The sequence below is a fragment of the Nannobrachium achirus genome, assembly GCF_963921795.1.
Source record: "Nannobrachium achirus genome assembly, chromosome: 14".
Classification (NCBI taxonomy): domain Eukaryota; kingdom Metazoa; phylum Chordata; class Actinopteri; order Myctophiformes; family Myctophidae; genus Nannobrachium; species Nannobrachium achirus.
In genome coordinates this window covers 30,101,011-30,119,192 of record NC_137821.1, presented here as the reverse complement: position 1 = coordinate 30,119,192, position 18,182 = coordinate 30,101,011, and the positions used below count along the sequence as shown (strand labels likewise).

Sequence of the window (18,182 nt, the reverse complement as noted above, 5' to 3'; positions counted from 1 at the left end):
GATCCTGACCTGTTATGTGTGAGAAAGACAATGTGACTTTTAAGTTGCAAATCATTGCCAAACTCAAGTAAGCAATTGATCAAAATTCAGTCTTACCTGAAACTGTCGACAATAGAGCGTCTGAAAGATGTAACGCCACTGCTGCTGTAAATCGTGTTTACCTGAAAGAGAAGAATGTAAATTTGTTTAGCTCAATTGCTGGTGGAAACATTGTGTTCTAGTTAGAAAATATAGATACATAAAAAGCTAAAATCCAGCATTGCATATTGATAATAAAATTCAGAATATTCTTGCTTATACAACAAAGCACATAATTTGTCTTACTTCTGAGACCACTGTGGCAGCCAATATCTTAAATGTTGTAGTAGATGAGTCGGAGAGCTCCGGACTGAAGGTTTGGTTGAGACTAAGCGTAAGAGTTACAGTGTCCTCATCAACAGTAGGAGGATCTGTCGAGGCTGTGGTGGCAGCAGCCGTGGCAGGTCCAGCAGTGGTCCCAGCGGAGCTGACATAAGACACAAATCCTGGTTGGTTGCTGGTGATCTGGCTGTTGATCCAGGTCTGGTACTGGGACACTCTGGCATAAACACCAGGGAAGTTAGGTTCGGCGCAACCTATGCCAAAGCTCACAACACCAGCCTGGATCCAGCGGGTATCCTGTTTGGAAACCATAGGGCCTCCTGAATCTCCCTGCGCAAGAAAACACAGAAAGGATATTTGATATTTGATTATCTGTGCATCTCTCATCTGGAACTAGTTTTGTCTAGAACGATACTCCACCCCAAATCTTTCAAATCAGCCGTATGACTCCTGAACCATAGTTTACTTTTTTTTAAAGACTCCCCACATAGGCCACACCTATTTACGCCCTCTTGCATTTTCTGTAGAACACACTTTTTCTAGAGTTGTATGTTGTTTCAAGGAAGTGATAGGGACACTATAGCCCAAGCCAAAGGGGTTTAAAATGCACAAGCACAAAGACAACAACACCATCCTCTGTGCTAATTTGTCTTAAACTCTATGCAAGTGCTTATATCAATCCATGCAATTACTTAAATGTATAATTCTGCTTGCCAACCTGCAGAGGAATATCTGCCCCAGAGCCATATCAATGGCATCACCTATGCATGTACAGTAGAAGTGAACAAACCACTCTCAAATGAACACTGGAGAACTCTACATAATTGTGTCCTGGATTAATCAATGCACCGTACTTCCCGGTACCTGTCTCTGCAAACTGTTAATAATATATCAATCAATCAACATTTATTGTGTCTAAAGGGAGAATGAATGACACTGGACTTAGATGACATACCTGACAAGAGTCCTTTCCTCCTTCTGTAAGACCAGCACAAATCATGTTGTCAGTGAGGGTGGAATAGCTGACCTTACATTGCTCGTTGGACACAACAGGCACATCCACCTCCTGCAGCTTCTGTGGAAAAGGCAGAGGCTCTGGAAGAGAAGATAATGTTGTTCAGTATAAAGAGAAAGGTATCAATGTACGTGTTGTCTTACAATGTTCTAATCTGGCCAAATAACTACTCTGATGTGATGTGATGGGTTGTGTGACTGACTGTGAGCCAGCCCCAAACAATGCGCACAACAGATCATTTTATTCAATTAGCTGCAATACCGCTGGTGACCAAGTGGCGCTGTTGTGTCACACACACACACACAGACACGCACGCACGCAGCACACGCACAACCCTGAAATGAACTGGTACACACACGGCCACACACGCCAACACACACGCACCACCGCTCACTTCAAACTTGGTTTAATTAGGTGATGAGTCGCCAAAAATGTTCGCTAATAATATGGGGTTGTGAGATCAAAAAGTTTGAGAACCCTTGTATTAAGGTAATAAAATCAAGTGTAATCAAGTGTAAAGTTAGGCAAAAAAACATCCACTTGAATGGAGCATTATTCTTTCTGACACCAGCAGGGGGGAAACAGCGAAACTAGCTGCCATTCGTATGAACTTGTACTTCCTATGGAGTCATGAACTTCCTTGAAAAGCCTTGATTGAAAAGCAATGCAACACAGAGGAGCCTGAAGATGTTGCCCAATTAATCATACCACCATCATGACCTGGGAGTGAGAATGTCAAGCTTCATAGTACAACCACTTGAAAGATATGGCTCACCGCCAGTGCGGATAGCGCCCCAACCAGTGACCCAGCTGATTGTGCCAGCGTTGAAGACGCTGCCGTCCGCCGCCAGACAGACAGGTTTGATGTAATCCGTAAATTCAACCGAGGAGGAGAGTTGTATCAACGCAATGTCGTTGTCGCTGGTGGAGGTATCGTAGTCAGGGTGGTTGATCAGCTGGGACACGGTTCTGTTCACCTCATTAGGATTGGTGCTCTGCTGGGTGTCTCGTCCGAGGTACACTGTGATATCACTGGCGCCGATACCGCTGTCCCTGAATGTGTGGAGAGAAATAGAGGGCGATGTCAGTGGTATAGGCTCTATGCAGCAGAATGGAGAAATCACCTGTCTAATATAAACAGCAGCCATATTGGCTGCTTCCTCCTCGCTTCCTCAGTTGTTACCAATAATACTAATGACACTTTGGTAATGTAAACGTATGTTTTCTCATGCCAATAAAGCTCCTTTGAATTGAATTGAATTGAATAATAAAGGCGCTGACGCCTGTTCTATTTCATGTAGCATAGTGGTTCTCAAACCTTTCAATTTCAAGGACCCCCATAACTCTGAGTGAGAGATGTACAAATGGACCTGTACATTTCTGTTTGGTTCCATTTGAACACTTAGAGTTACACACCTTTTATGGGAACATTTATAACCCCATCAAGGAACCATGAGGGTCCCTCGACCAACATGCACAATGTTCCGTTGACCACAATGGAACAGAGCCTTCAATTAGTATCGTTGGTAACACCTGTGAAGGAAGTGATTTCTCTCCAAAATGGCTGCTGTGCATAGAGCCTATGAGGAACATATTATATACTCAATATTCATTACTACCTTAAAGTGTATAATTAGATCATGTAAACACTAATCATTAAACTGGCTCCAGTAAAGGTCACCTCTGAGTGAACCAAACGCATTTTGATCAACTACAAATAGTAGCAGCTAATGAATCAGCCCTGTGAACATTATGTGTACAGGAGAAAATTAATAACACTTGTGATTGTGAAATAATATGTTACAATCTAATGGCATAAGTTTATTTTATTTGCTTTAATCTGGATGAACACATTGGTTTGTTTTTATTCTCAACGGTCATTGTGTGGTTGAATATAATTAAATAGAACCAATTTGATCTCTCTTAATAATTAAATCACAGTCATCTTTGTATTAGTCTTGGGGCATGTGTAAGTGAGTAAGAAATGTGTAATAAAACACTGGCGGGTACATACTTGCTCCCCTCCTTTTTTACACCAAATTTCTTTGCTGAAAATAGCCAATCTACAAATGAGCTCGTAGATTGGCTATTTTTAGCCAAACGTTCACCAGGTGTTTGCAAAATCTTTCCCTATAATGTCATGCCCAGAATAATAGGCAATTAGGGTCCATGTTAAAGCAGTGGTTCCCAAACGTATCAGGTCGAGACACAAAAAAGAGAATAGACGTTTGCCCGGGACCCAAACTAGTGAGCAACGGGCGCTTTGTGAGCTTGTAGATCGGTTATTTTCACTACTTCTTAATTATTATAACGTCTTATTTATGGAATTTCCAAGATTTGTTTTACTGTATAAACGTAATGAAATAAATGGGATTTTTGCTTAAATAAAAATTGGTCCGTGACCCACAAATGGGTCCCGACCCACTGTCTGGGAACCAGTGTGCTAAAGGAATCACACAGATTGTGGAGTGTTGAGAGATGAGCAAATCTCACGGTGCAAAGCAATGAGCAGCCGTCAGGATCCACTGGCTGTTAATGAGGGATCCTCCACAGCCATGGGACCCCAGGTAGTGCAGACTGGCCTGCCAGGGCCATGTTCCTGCTGGAGCGTCAGCACCTCCTACGATCTTGGTGTTCAGTGGAGCCTGGCCGCACACTGCAAGGAAACAGTGATGGGAAAGGTACTGCAATGTAGAATTACTCTGTTACATGTAATAGTCTGGAATTCAAAAGGCACTTGAGTAAAAGTACAACAGTATGTAAAAGTAGAACCAAGGTCGGCCCTACGGGTGGGCAATGGGGGGCCAAGCCCCCCCAGATTGCCTTTTGTGCCCCCCCAGTTCAGATTGGGCAGTAGTACCCTACAACATAATTATTTTAATATGTTTTACAGGCTTTAAACATGTTATTTTTATGTTCTTTGTGATTATTATAAATATATACATATTCAAATTAATTAATAGAAAATATTGAAAATGCAGTGCACCCCACACTGGAGGGCTAAATCTCGATATTCTGACGGCCTGAAAATCCGACGGCACGGAGATCCGAATCCGATGTCCCAGAGAGAGAGATAGAGGGCAGAGGGGTCCGGTCCCCCCCTCATGTGCAGAGATTGGCATGATTAAAATAATTAATTAATTAGCCTAAAAGCCAGGAAATAGCCAAATCTGAACACATATCAATATTTAAAGCAAAATCTCATTAAAACAATGTTTATAGATTAGAATCGTTAAACACCTGCTGCCAAATAATTCATTATAAAATTCCAGTTCACTCCGCAAAATGTAGGTCATTTCAATACATACATGCGCGCACACACGCACACACACGCACACACACACACACACACACACGGGTCAGTGACGTGACGCCCCAAAAAATGTGTTTTTAAAAAAACTTTAAATTGCAGGCATAAAGGTTATTTACTTTTGTTCTACTCACTCTCAACCTTATGGAAATACATTTTGTTTTTAGATATTTTATTGGAATCAGACTTTATTCAGCAGTTTGTTGTACTTGTGCCTAAAATCGTCATATGGTGTGACATGAAAATAATTGTTCATAAAATGAAAATGGAGTACATCTTTCTTAAGTTACTCACTTTATCAAAGTCCTTTATCATAACTAACCAGTGATCCACTATAGTCTTTTGAAAATTAATTATATCTGTATATTTTTTTCATAATCAACACTCTGTGTGAGGCCCATGTTCATGATCTTACAACATATTTTAAATGTATTCTGTCAAAACTTTCTCTAAAATTACACAAATATTTGTGACTCTTCCTGATAATATTCTCTATGTAATCCATAAACATTTTTTTGGTTTAATCATTAATAAAGGTATGATTTTTCACTATTTGGAATGTCACACCAAATGATTTAGTGTCACACCGTATGATCATATCTTCATGTGTCAAAGCAAACTGTGTTTTAACCTACCTATTAGTGAGTACTGAACTTTACTGATTGATTAAACAATTACCCAGGATAACATGGCCTTAATATTTCTGAACAGGATATTATTGTAGGGCTTTAACATGGGATAAGAAATAATTGTAGTAGTAGATGGATGATGAGGATGTGCACAGGAATGCTACGCACACCTAAGTCTTCTGCCGGCCCACGGCAGAAGGATCCTAAAGAGACAATAAGGCACATAGCCACACTTGGAGCCAAGGCAACATTTTATTAACACCAATTAGTGGAAACAGAACTCAGCATTCAGGTAAATTGCTTTTTTCCGAAGTCTCCTAAACTTGAACACAGCATTTTGTGTTGAACAAATGTAATTAGGAATCATGACATTACACCACATCTCCACTAGCTAAAGAGTGCTGGGTTGCGCAACTCCGAAAATAGCTGATCTACAAGCTCTCGCAGCACAACGTGTTGAGAGCTTGTAGATCAGCTATTTTCGCTAGTTTTGTCTCGGGTCCTACCTTCATACAGTGCCAGGCGACTTTTAGAGCAACTTTCTCACTATGGGCTTCCCTGCCAAGCGACTTTGGGCGACTTTTACTTAGAAAAAAAACAAAAAAAAAATTTTTTTTTCAAAAAAAAATTTTGGACCCCAAAAAATGTAGTAGGCATGATAGAAATCGCGAAATTGCATGTTTAACCCCCATAGCAACCCCATCTATCAAACATGGCAGCCATCTTTGTTTACATTTTAGGAAAACATAATGGCTATTATCTCAAGAATGCCTGAACGGAATTCCAATCTTTTTTTTTTGTTTGAAAGCTGTGAACAGCCTGCACAAACATGGTGCATGATCTGTGCATGGGTGTGCATGATCTGTGCACTACAAATTACATGGAAGTCTATGGAGAGGGCTGGCACTAATGCCACTCGAGGGCATTTTTAATTGGCAGTAAGTGAGTTAACACTGTCCACTGTCCAGTCCAGTGAGTGAAAGTACAAAAGTATTAGATCAGATTAGATTATACATTTAGACTGTATTGTACATCAGCCAGTCGTATTTGGTGAGGGTAGCAAACCGGCTGCCTTGTTGCGGTTCTGCTATGCCACAGACAACCTCCTGCTCTTCGTAGAAAATGCAGTCTCGCCCCTTTGGCTCCTCTCTCCTTGCTGGGTCATTGTTTAGTTTCTCCCTGTACTTTCTCGTTCTCTCAGCACTTGTCATTTTCCAGCTGACAAAAGAAAATGGAATGTATAGTTTAAGACAAAGAGAAAATATTGTTTAGATTGAAACAATATGTTAAGGTTTCTGTGAAGGGGTTTCTGCTCTGTCTGATGAATTTGAAGTATCACTGAATGAAGCTAAATTACATTTTATGTAAAAATGTTTAAAACAAATGTTTAAATGTACAAAAGAAACATGGAACTTTGTTATTTATTGTTATATCTGTAGTTAAATACAGTATAAATCATATGGTGTGACAATCAAGTCATATGGCGTGACAAGCAGACATGTCACACCATTATGATTAAGTGTCACACCATATTACATTTTCTGCATTTAGGTTTACCCTTGAGGCTACTATGTACACATTAGCATGCTAACAGCATGCTAGCTATAACAAAGCAACCTAGATCTACATGGAAATATGACCAAAACTTCAAATAACTTAAGCTTTTTTTAATGAAAAGGTGTCACACCAACAGACATCCAAAGTGGTGAGTTTGTCAAAGTTTCAACAAGATGGCATTTCATGAAAATGTTAAAATCATAACTCACCTCAGACACCTGTCTTGCAGTTGTGCTGGGAGTGCTGAATAGCCTTACAGAAGAAGGACCTCTCTAGCCAATAGGTGTCCAAATAATTGCCTGTTTAATTTGTCCAAACTAGTGTCACACCAAATGATTTTGGTTTGGGGGACAAAATGTTTTTGATCAGAAATGACTGAAAACATTATGCTTTGACTTTGAAAAGATATAGGCTCACAAATAGACATTTTTTTAGCCTAAATTCATTTTCAAATGATTTTTAGCAATTCTTTTTCTTAGTTTTATTCAAGTTCCCACTTTGAGAAACAAGGTCAGGACAGTCACACCATATGAGTTTTGCCATGTTTGGTTGAAAATTCTGAAGAAATGAGGAATGAAATGTTTTAATCTTGAGTAAGTTCACATAAAGCTTAATGTCCTGCACAATATTCAGAAGGTTTTTGACAAATATATTTTTTATTTATACATGTTTGACACCGAGGACAGCGAAAACGTTACGTCACGTCACCCACCCACACACACACACACACACACACACACACACACACACACACACACACACACACACACACTGTACCTGAAGCGGTGGCAACGTTTGCACTAACGGTGCCAGGGATGACATTCAGGGAGGTGGAACCGCTACTAATTGCATTATCCATTGTTGTTGTTACTGTGCTTGTAGAAGGAACTGAGTCTTTTGGGAACACCAGTCTCATTTGAGTAATAACTGATCCTGACCTGTAATGTGTGAGAAAGATGTGACTTTCAAGTTGCAAATCATTGCCAAACTCAAGTAAGCAATTGATCAAAATTCAGTCTTACCTGAAACTGTCGACAATAGAGCGTCTGAAAGATGTAATGCCACTGCTGCTGTAAATCGTGTTTACCTGAAAGAGAAGAATGTAAATTAGTTTAGCTCAATTGCTGATGGAAACATTGTTTTCCAGCTAGAAAATATAGATAAATAAAAAGCTAAAATCCAGCATTGCATATTGATAATAAAATTCAGAATATTCTTGCTTTAATATACAACAAAGCACATAATTTGTCTTACTTCTGAGACCACTGTGGCAGCCAATATCTTAAATGTTGTAGTAGATGAGTCGGAGAGCTCAGGACTGAAGGTTTGGTTGAGACTAAGCGTAAGAGTTACAGTGTCCTCATCAACAGTAGGAGGATCTGTCGAGGCAGTGGTAGCAGCTGTGGTGGCAGCAGCCGTGGCAGGTCCAGCAGTGGTCCCAGCGGAGCTGACATAAGACACAAATCCTGGTTGGTTGCTGGTGATCTGGCTGTTGATCCAGGTCTGGTACTGGGACACTCTGGCATAAACACCAGGGAAGTTAGGTTCGGCGCAACCTATGCCAAAGCTCACAACACCAGCCTGGATCCAGCGGGTATCCTGTTTGGAAACCATAGGGCCTCCTGAATCTCCCTGCGCAAGAAAACACAAAAAGGATATTTGATATTTGATTATCTGTGCATCTCTCATCTGGAACTAGTTTTGTCTAGAACGATACTCCACCCCAAATCTTTCAAATCAGCCGTATGACTCCTGAACCATAGTTAGCACTTTTTTTAAAGACTCCCCACATAGGCCACACCTATTTACGCCCTCTTGCATTTTCTGTAGAACACACTTTTTCTAGAGTTGTATGTTGTTTCAAGGAAGTGATAGGGACACTATAGCCCAAGCCAAAGGGGTTTAAAATGCGCAAGCACAAAGACAACAACACCATCCTCTGTGCTAATTTGTCTTAAACTCTATGCAAGTGCTTATATCAATCCATGCAATTACTTAAATGTATAATTCTGCTTGCCAACCTGCAGAGGAATATCTTCCCCAGAGCCATATCAATGGCATCACCTATGCATGTACAGTAGAAGTGAACAAACCACTCTCAAATGAACACTGGAGAACTCTACATAATTGTGTCCTGGATTAATCAATGCACCGTACTTCCCGGTACCTGTCTCTGCAAACTGTTAATAATCAATCAATCAATCAACATTTATTGTGTCTAAAGGGAGAATGAATGACACTGGACTTAGATGACATACCCGACAAGAATCCTTTCCTCCTTCTGTAAGACCAGCACAAATCATGTTGTCAGTGAGGGTGGAATAGCTGACCTTACATTGCTCGTTGGACACCACAGGCACATCCACCTCCTGCAGCCTCTGTGGAAAAGGCAGATGCTCTGGAAGAGAAGATAATGTTGTTCAGTATAAAGAGAAAGGTATCAATGTACGTGTTGTCTTACGATGTTCTAATCTGGCCCAATAACTACTCTGATGTGATGTGATGGGTTGTGTGACTGACTGTGAGCCAGCCCCAAACAATGCGCACAACAGATCATTTTATTCAATTAGCTGCAATACCGCTGGTGACCAAGTGGCGCTGTTGTGTCACACACACACACAGACACGCACGCACGCAGCACACGCACAACCCTGAAATGAACTGGTACACACATGGCCACACACGCCAACACACACGCACCACCGCTCACTTCAAACTTGGTTTAATTAGGTGATGAGTCGCCAAAAAATGTTCGCTAATAATATGGGGTTGTGAGATCAAAAAGTTTGAGAACCCTTGTAGGCCTATTAAGGTAATAAAATCAAGTGTAATCAAGTGTAAAGTTAGGCAAAAAAACATCCACTTGAATGGAGCATTATTCTTTCTGACACCAGCAGGGGGGAAACAGCGAAACTAGCTGCCATTCGTATGAACTTGTACTTCCTATGGAGTCATCTTACAACGAACTTCCTTGGTACTTGATTGAAAAGCAATGCAAAACAGGAGCCTGAAGATGTTGCCCAAATCATACCACCATTATGACCTGGGAGTGAGAATGTGTAGCTTCATAGTACAACCACTTGAAAGATATGGCTCACCGTCACTGCGGATACGGCCCCAACCGGTGACCCAGCTGATTGTGCCAGCGCTGAAGACGCTACCGTCCGCCGCCAGACAGACAGGTTTGATGTAATCGGTAAATTCAACCGAGGAGGAGAGTTTTATCAACGCGATGTCGTTGTCCATGGTGGAGGTACTGTAGTCCGGGTGGTTGATCAGCTGGGACCCGGTTCTGGACACCTCATTAGGATTGGTGCTCTGCTGGGTGTCTCGTCCGAGGTACACTGTGATATCACTGGCGCCGATACCGCTGCCCCTGAATGTGTGGAGAGAAAGAGAGGGCGATGTCAGTGGTATAGGCTCTATGCAGCAGAATGGAGAAATCACCTGTCTAATATGCACAGCAGCCATATTGGCTGCTTCATCCTCGCTTCCTTCACAGGTGTTACCAAAAATACTAATGAAGGCCCTGTTCCATTTCATGTAGCATAGTGGTTCTCAAACCTTTCAATTTCAAGGACCTCCATAACTCTGAGAGATGTACAAATGGAACCAAAATGGACCTGTACAGGTCCCTTTGGTTCCATTTGCAAACTGTCAGAGTTACACACCTTTTATGGGATCAAGGAACCATGAGGGTCCCTGGACCAACACGCACAATGTTCCGTTGACCACAATGGAACAGAGCCTTCAATTACAGTACAGTACTGTAATTGCTATGCTGTGCATAGAGCCTATGTGGAACATATATAGCATTATACTCAATATTTACCAGTAAGACTCCCTAATCGGTAGATAAGCGACCGTTGGTCGCTTATCTCCACAAATAGGCCAAAAGTTTGTTTTACCAATTATCAAGACATACGGGCAGTTGACAGTTTGCCATGGTTACTCATTGAAGTTGAATCTCCATATATGGAGACATAAGTTGCTCATACCATAGCAACCATGTTTTTTACAGGGCCTGGGATTGATGACATCAGAAATCTCCATATATGGGCATGAAAGGGATTTTGTTTCTGGAAATATGTCTGTGGGGTGCCACATTTGGAATAAAACACTTACATCACACATCTGGATATCCATACAGCCCATCTAGTTTGCCTGTGTCCATTTATGCCCATATATCTGATGACATTGGGACAATGATCTCCATATATGGGCATAAAACTTATGTTAATTAGTAAAGCCTGGGGATCTCCATATATGGGCATGAGGGGTACCCTAAAAGGGCATCATCTGGGAATAGCAAATATAGTTATCCTAGAAAGTGAAAATCTTACATCAAAGGCCATAACTACCTACCTACCACCATACTGCATTCCTCATTAAACTACCTACCAGTAAGATGCCTATAGGGAGAAAAGCAAAGGGCGAGGTTGCACCATTTCTTGGTCTTCTGGCCAGTGATGTATATCGGACCATTTAACCATATATGGAGACATCTGGTACCCAAAGATATTCACAGATATGGGCTTAATATTGATGACATAAGGGATCTCCATATATGGGCGTAAAAGGGATTTGGTTCCCCTGGCATCACAGGGATCTCCATATATGGGCATAAAATGGATTTGGTTACCCTGGCAACACGGGGATCTCCATATCTCCATATATGGGCATAAAAGGGATTTGGTTCCCCTGGCATCACAGGGATCTCCATATATGGGCATAAAAGGGATTTGGTTCCCCTGACATTACAGTGATGTCAGTGGCTGGTTCTACAGAGGGGATCTCCATTTATGGGCATAAAAGGGAATGTATGTATGATGATGTCAGATATCATAGACGTCATAGGACTTTCACATAACGAATAACTGAGTAAGCATGTAAACCCGTAAAATCTATATTTGGGCATGGCTGATTTATGACCTCATCATGATGACACGAGCAAACACAGCTGAATTGTATAAATGATCAGTGCAGAAACCAACAGAAGTATTTGACCAAGACTCTTCGATTTAAACATCAACAAAGGTGTGACGTTTGTTGATGGTCACAAGTGACGTGTGACGGACGGACGGACGGACGGACGGACGGACGGACGGACGGACGGACGGACGGCCGGTGGAGGTTTTCATAGTAAACTGCTCCCTGACGGTCGCAATTACTACCTTAAGCGTATAATTAGATCATGTACTAACCCACCCATTTAATTTAACATTTTATGATCGTTAAACTGGCTCCAGCAAAGGTCACCCAATAGCCATTATAAACTTTGAGTGAACCAAACGCTTTTCGATCAACTACAATTGTTTTATTTGCTTTAATCTGGATGAACACATTGGTTTGATTTGATTCCCAACGGTCACTGTGTGGTTGATTATAATGAAATAGGACCAATTTGATCTCTCTTAATAATTAAATCACTTACATCTTTGTATTAGCCTTCGCTAATTGTGGCATGTGTAAGTGAGTAAGAAATGTGTAATACAACACTGGGGGGTACATACTTGCTCCCCTCCTTTTTACAACAAATCTCTTTGCTGAAATTCCTTTAGCCAAATGTTCACCAGGTGTTTGCAAAATGTTTCACAAATGGGTCCCGACCCACTGCTGGGAACCAGTGTGCTTTAGGAACCACACAGATTGTGGAGTGTTGAGAGAGGAGCAAATCTCACGGTGGAAAGCAATGAGCAGCCGTCAGGATCCACTGGCTGTTAATGAGGGATCCTCCACAGCCATGGGACCCCAGGTAGTGCAGACTGGCCTGCCAGGGCCATGTTCCTGCTGGAGCGTCAGCACCTCCTACGATCTTGGTGTTCAGTGGAGCCTGGCCGCACACTGCAAGGACGGGTACTGCAATGTAGAATGACTCTGTTACTATGTAATAGTCCGGAATTCAAAATGCACTTGAGTAAAAGTACAACAGTATTGCTATCAAGAGGTACACTTGAACCCCAGGGGGGTCCAGGGGAAAAATACGCCTAAAATGCATGCCATTCCGGAGATACACTCCTTCACCCATGCTTCACCGTTCACCCGAGTATAGAGACACACGGGAGACTACAAATATGGCCGCCCTAGCGACCCCACTCCAAGATGCGCTGTGATTGGACGGCAGTGTATAACCCTCGCTGTGATTGGCCGGTAGTGTGATGACGTAATTTTGCCGCGAAAACCGGGGCCCGGTCAGGATCATAGAAAACATATAAAGAGAAGGCTTTAGAAGCTGAAAATAACGGAGTGGGTGTTCTAAAACTTTAGCGATTTAACAGTTAGGACAATTTTAAGATTTGTTTTATAAAAAAAGTGACATGGTATAACTTTAAAGTATAGGGTGAGTAATGATAAAAACAAGTAAAAATAAGGTGTAATAATACTGTAATATGAGTAATGCATCATGGATGAAAAATACAATGGCAGCTGATTATATGTGCTGTTTGCACACGTAAGAGTTCCACCCAGCGATAACATGACAATCACTTCTGTTTCCTTTTTTCTACCCCAAACATCATCCACTCTCTGGCATGCTTGCACAATTGTTACCAATGCATGTATAATTTGTCTATTTCTCGCTCCCCTTTCATTTTCTGTGCACCATTTTTGCATAAGTCTGGACAGCCTGCACTTGTCACTCAGATTAAGCCATGGCCTGCAGAGTGCAGACTATTTGATGTAAGATTGTTGTGAATTGTGGGATTAAATTGAGACAGTTTAACACAAATGTTCTTAATCTTGCAATTGTGAATACACTTTTTTTTTTTTTTTTACTGTGTAGGGTATGTCTACATGACCTTAATCTATATTTATTAGATTGATACATTAGCTGTGTTTTAACACTAGAATCCCAGTATTTCTCTGGGTTAACATACACCAGTGAGGCGCCTCAGGGCGACAAGGGCGAGGTCGCGCCATGTCTTGGCCATCTGGCCAAAGGGATTTGGTTCCCCTGATTTGGTTCCCCCGGCATCACAGGGATCTCCATATATGGCAATAAAAGGGATTTGGTTCCCCTGACATCACAGTGATTATATATTGGCATTCACAGATATGGGCTTAATATTGATGACATCAGGGATCTCCATATATGGGCATAAAGGTGATTTGGTTCCCCTGGCATCACAGGGATCTCCATATCTCTATAAAGTATATGGGCATAAAAGGGATTTGGTTCCCCTGGCATCACAGGGATCTCCAAATACAGTATGACAATATCTGGAGACGAACCAGGCGTTGTTGGACCAGTTGTTGTTGAACCAGGCGTCGTTGTTGGACCAGTTGTTGTTGAACCTGCAGTTGTTGTTAGACCAGACGTAGTTGTTGGACCAGATGTTGTTGTTGGACTAGTTGTTGTTGAACCAGATGATGGTGTTGCTCCAGTTGATGATGATCCTACAGTTGTTGATGATTGTGTGGTAGCTAAATCAATGCTCACCACTTGGATGGAATACAAAATAAAATAAATTGTAAATAATACTACTAATAATAATACTAATAATGTTAAAAAGGGACCTTATTATCTCATACAAATCAACTTACCCATAAGAAAGAACAAGGTTGTTAGTATTGGTCCAAACCCCATCCTGTCTCTTTTGAATCTACAAAATAAAAAGGTAGGAATATCATACAAAATAACACTAATTGCCTTCACAATATGTTGACAAAATGCAACATTTTGGGTTTTCGGATTATTATTATTATATTACTAGTAAGACACCTCAGGGTGACTTGCGACCTCAGGGTGACATGCGACCTCGCCCTAAAGGGCGATGTATATGGGACCAGTTACTCATATATGGAGACCCCTTCATGATAGTTATGTTATGTCAAAACATGCCCATATATGGACATTACCAAATATGGGCATTCCCATATATGTCCTTAATATTGATAACATAATATCCTTAATAATGTCCTTAATATTGACAATATAGGAATCTCCATATATGGGCATAAATGCCCATAACATGATAGTTATGTTAATGTCAAAACATGCCCATATATGGACATTACCAAATATGAGCATTCCCATATATGTCCTTAATATTGATAACATAATATCCTTAATAATGGAATCTCCATATATGGGCATAAAACGTAGGGCCTTGGTTTGATGCCTGTGGATCTCCATATATGGGCATAAGGGGGTACCCTAACATTTCGGCCTCGATTTTCTGTACAATGTCACGTGACATCCCTTTTATGCCCATATATGAGTAATTCTGTACCACATCACTGTGATCAACTTTGGCTTTGCCATGCAATCAACTTCAGAGCAATGATGTGGCACAGAGTGACAGTGAGTCACAGTGATGTGGTACAGAATGACTCATATATGGGCATAAAAGTGATGTCACGTGACATCACTTCCTGTACTGAAAAACATGTGACATCACACTGACATCACTTCCTGTACAGCCGGATAGACAGTCAAGCGACAAGGTTTTTCAGGGTATAATGCGACCTTCGGTGGCAATAATGCGACCTTCGGTCGCAACACTTATTTTTTGTAACCCATTTTTTCACCCGGTTTCAATTGTCTAATGCAGGGGTCAACGTTTTCAGGCCAGGGACCCCCAAACTGATGGGGAGATGGAGGAGGGACCCCCTATGTATAAAAATGGGTTGTTATTGTGCATTCAATACTATGCTATTAAAATAATAATAGATTAATATATACATGCTTTTATTTTAAACATGCATGTACAAGTGGCCTTTTCACCTGACAGTGGGAGATTCCCTGGTTGGACAAGGAACACATTATTCCAACCAGTTCCTTTCCCCTCCATCAGGTGCCCCGGCTGGCCAGGTGGAGGCAGTATAGAGACCAGGATTACTGCATGTTTTTTTGTGAGGGAACATGCAAACTCCACACAGAAAGGCCCTTTTGCCAACCCCACCTAGGGTATGGGCACTGATGAGAGAACCCCCCCAGCGCCCACAGCAGGAAACAAACCCAGGACCTACTAGCTGTGAGGCGACAGCGCTACCGACTGCGCCACCGTGCCCCAGATTTCTGATTTCCATTTAAAGATGACTGTATTTTCCATAATGATTAGCACCAGATTCAGATTTTACTAAATGTTACAACAAATGAGCCGGTGAAATTCTTTCTCATTCAAACTCATAACATTTAACAGCTTCTAGAAGAGGGGCGCCAAGAGAGAGAGAGAGAGAGGCTATGTCTGGCCACCAAAGTCCACTCGCCCCAGTCAAATCTGGCGAGCTCGGAACGGTTGGACCCGCTAATCCCGTGACCTCGGAACGGCTTGTAGATTTTCACTATCTGACATACAACAATGTATATTCAAGGGGGTAAGTGTTAAATCACCTCCTCCCATTCTCTCTCAAACTTGTTTGCTTCTTTTTTCAATGGTAACATTAATAATAATCACTTTACTATAATCTGTGACTACACTTTATGTTGCATTAGGCTATTACATGGTTCAAATTGTTGTGAATTTGTAACTGGCAAATTCCTATATGTACACAAAATGCATTTTCAAGATATTAACTAATCATAATCAATTTCTAATCAATAATTGCATGTGTAATGTCATCAAATAGGCATGATGTGGCCCATATAGGCTGGGCTGCCTATCTCCTGTTGTGTTTTTTATAGTCTTTGGTATGACTCTGACGGGGCTTGAACCCCCCACCTCTCAGTCCCAGGGCAGACACTCCAACCACAAAGCCACTGATCTGGTATTTAATCATATTAAATAATAAAACATTGACTAGTGCAACTTATGTTAAGCATTATCCACCCAGCTTTATATCCTATTATTCGTATCCTATAGGCTATACAATATATATTTGTCATCAGCCAGTTCCCTGGCTAACTATTTAATATAAATATTCTGCTTACTTTTCATATATCATATTATCGCCTTTTATTAGAGGGTGAAATCGTCAAACATTTCTGAGAGAAGTACTCATCACATTGATAGATGGTCTTCAATAGGTCTACTTTGTGATTAACACCATGTGATATGCTTTAAACCTGCCTTTCCCCTTTATTATGCTGAATTGCAACACAAGTTATTTAAGTTTGAGATCTGAGATGCAGTCACATCAGTCTTATTCTATATTTTGTTACAAATAATACTAACACAATCATGACATAGGTGTAATAAACTCCCTGTCCCACTTAGAACAACAGACTCACTCCCTAACTCCCGCCATGGCCTGAAGATTCACCTCTTCAAACTCCACCTAAGCCCATAGCACTTACCGTAGAACTCGCCTACCCTCAATGACCACACATGAAAGCCAGATAGCATTCTTAGGTTTTATGTATGAATTCAGTGTCATCTTTTAAATCCCTTTTAAAAACACCTTTATGTTCAAACTTCCTGTCATTTTTTTTTTTTTTTTTTATATCTCTAGTAATTTAAGGGCTCATATAAGATGAGCATATGCATGCATCTTCATAACGTGTGTGAGAATATATATACTTATAATAAGACATTTGAATATTAATTCATATTAATAAATGCAGTATTGGAAAATGAGCTAATATAGATAACAATGGAAAATGGAGTGAAGGATTCCACAATATGCTTCCTAGTCCAAGGTGTTTTAGATTATGGATTTCCTATTAGCCAGGAAAATATCATAAGAAAATTAAATGTAACTTACAAAGGACCAAACTAAGATAAATAATAATGGAAGCAATGACAAAAACAATACCTTAATATTAATAATAATATGCACTGTTTAACAACCATTTCTTATGATCAGCTGCACTGAGAATACAGTAAATATGTGTGTGTGTAGGTTACATACCTGTCAATCCCTTCCCCTTTTAGGAGAAAAGGCATCTAAATGTGTGTACTGTAAAAGGTATACTTACTCAAAATTAGAATCCTTCAAGAAAGTCAGAGTTCATGAATTGTGCCCTTTTATAATTTGTATTTCTATTCTGTTTTGCTATAAATTGAAATTCCCAGTCAAGTGATTTGGTTGATTGCTGTGCCCCTCTTTGGTGACTTGCACTGCCAGTAAGAACTTATATATGGGTGAAGTAGCAACACGTACCGTAGTTGTGGGTACGTGATTAGTAAAGGTTACAGTACAAAGGAACAAAGGATAGCCATCACCTGTTTCATTTCCTTAAGAGAGTCAGCAGGAAATCTGTGAATCAGTGTGCCAGTAATGCAAACCATTTATCACCCTTGCTAAAGCTGTTTCCTTGTTCAAAATACTTGAAAACGTGTTATACTGTACTGCCAGTTTGATCATTTCATCATCCTTCATCTTTCAGAGTTCAGATGCCGAACTGGTTTGGAGAAAACAATCAACAGTT

At 40.8% G+C, this 18,182-nt stretch overlaps 2 protein-coding genes across 2 annotated transcripts in view; both read right to left on the bottom strand.

Annotated features, from left to right (window-relative positions):
- Nucleotides 1–92: 92 nt before the first annotated feature.
- On the bottom strand, nt 93–7,730 carry LOC308297954 (serine protease 27-like; the record flags this gene model as incomplete). The annotated part of the gene is made up of 6 exons (XM_080741518.1): nt 93–161; nt 325–690; nt 1,316–1,455; nt 2,151–2,428; nt 3,869–4,031; nt 7,649–7,730. 6 exons carry the CDS (start codon nt 7,728–7,730, stop codon nt 93–95), a joined length of 1,098 nt encoding a protein of 365 aa, XP_080597644.1.
- Nucleotides 7,731–7,889: 159 nt separating this feature from the next.
- The window catches only part of LOC308297953 (serine protease 27-like), a gene marked incomplete at both ends in the record, with an annotated part of 34,072 nt that continues 23,779 nt past the window's right edge, over nt 7,890–18,182 (bottom strand). Inside the window, 5 exons of the mRNA XM_080741517.1 lie at nt 7,890–7,958; nt 8,126–8,503; nt 9,130–9,269; nt 9,970–10,247; nt 12,553–12,715. Of these exons, the coding sequence (XP_080597643.1) occupies nt 7,890–7,958; nt 8,126–8,503; nt 9,130–9,269; nt 9,970–10,247; nt 12,553–12,715 (1,028 nt within the window). The remainder of the gene's footprint in view (nt 7,959–8,125; nt 8,504–9,129; nt 9,270–9,969; nt 10,248–12,552; nt 12,716–18,182) is intronic.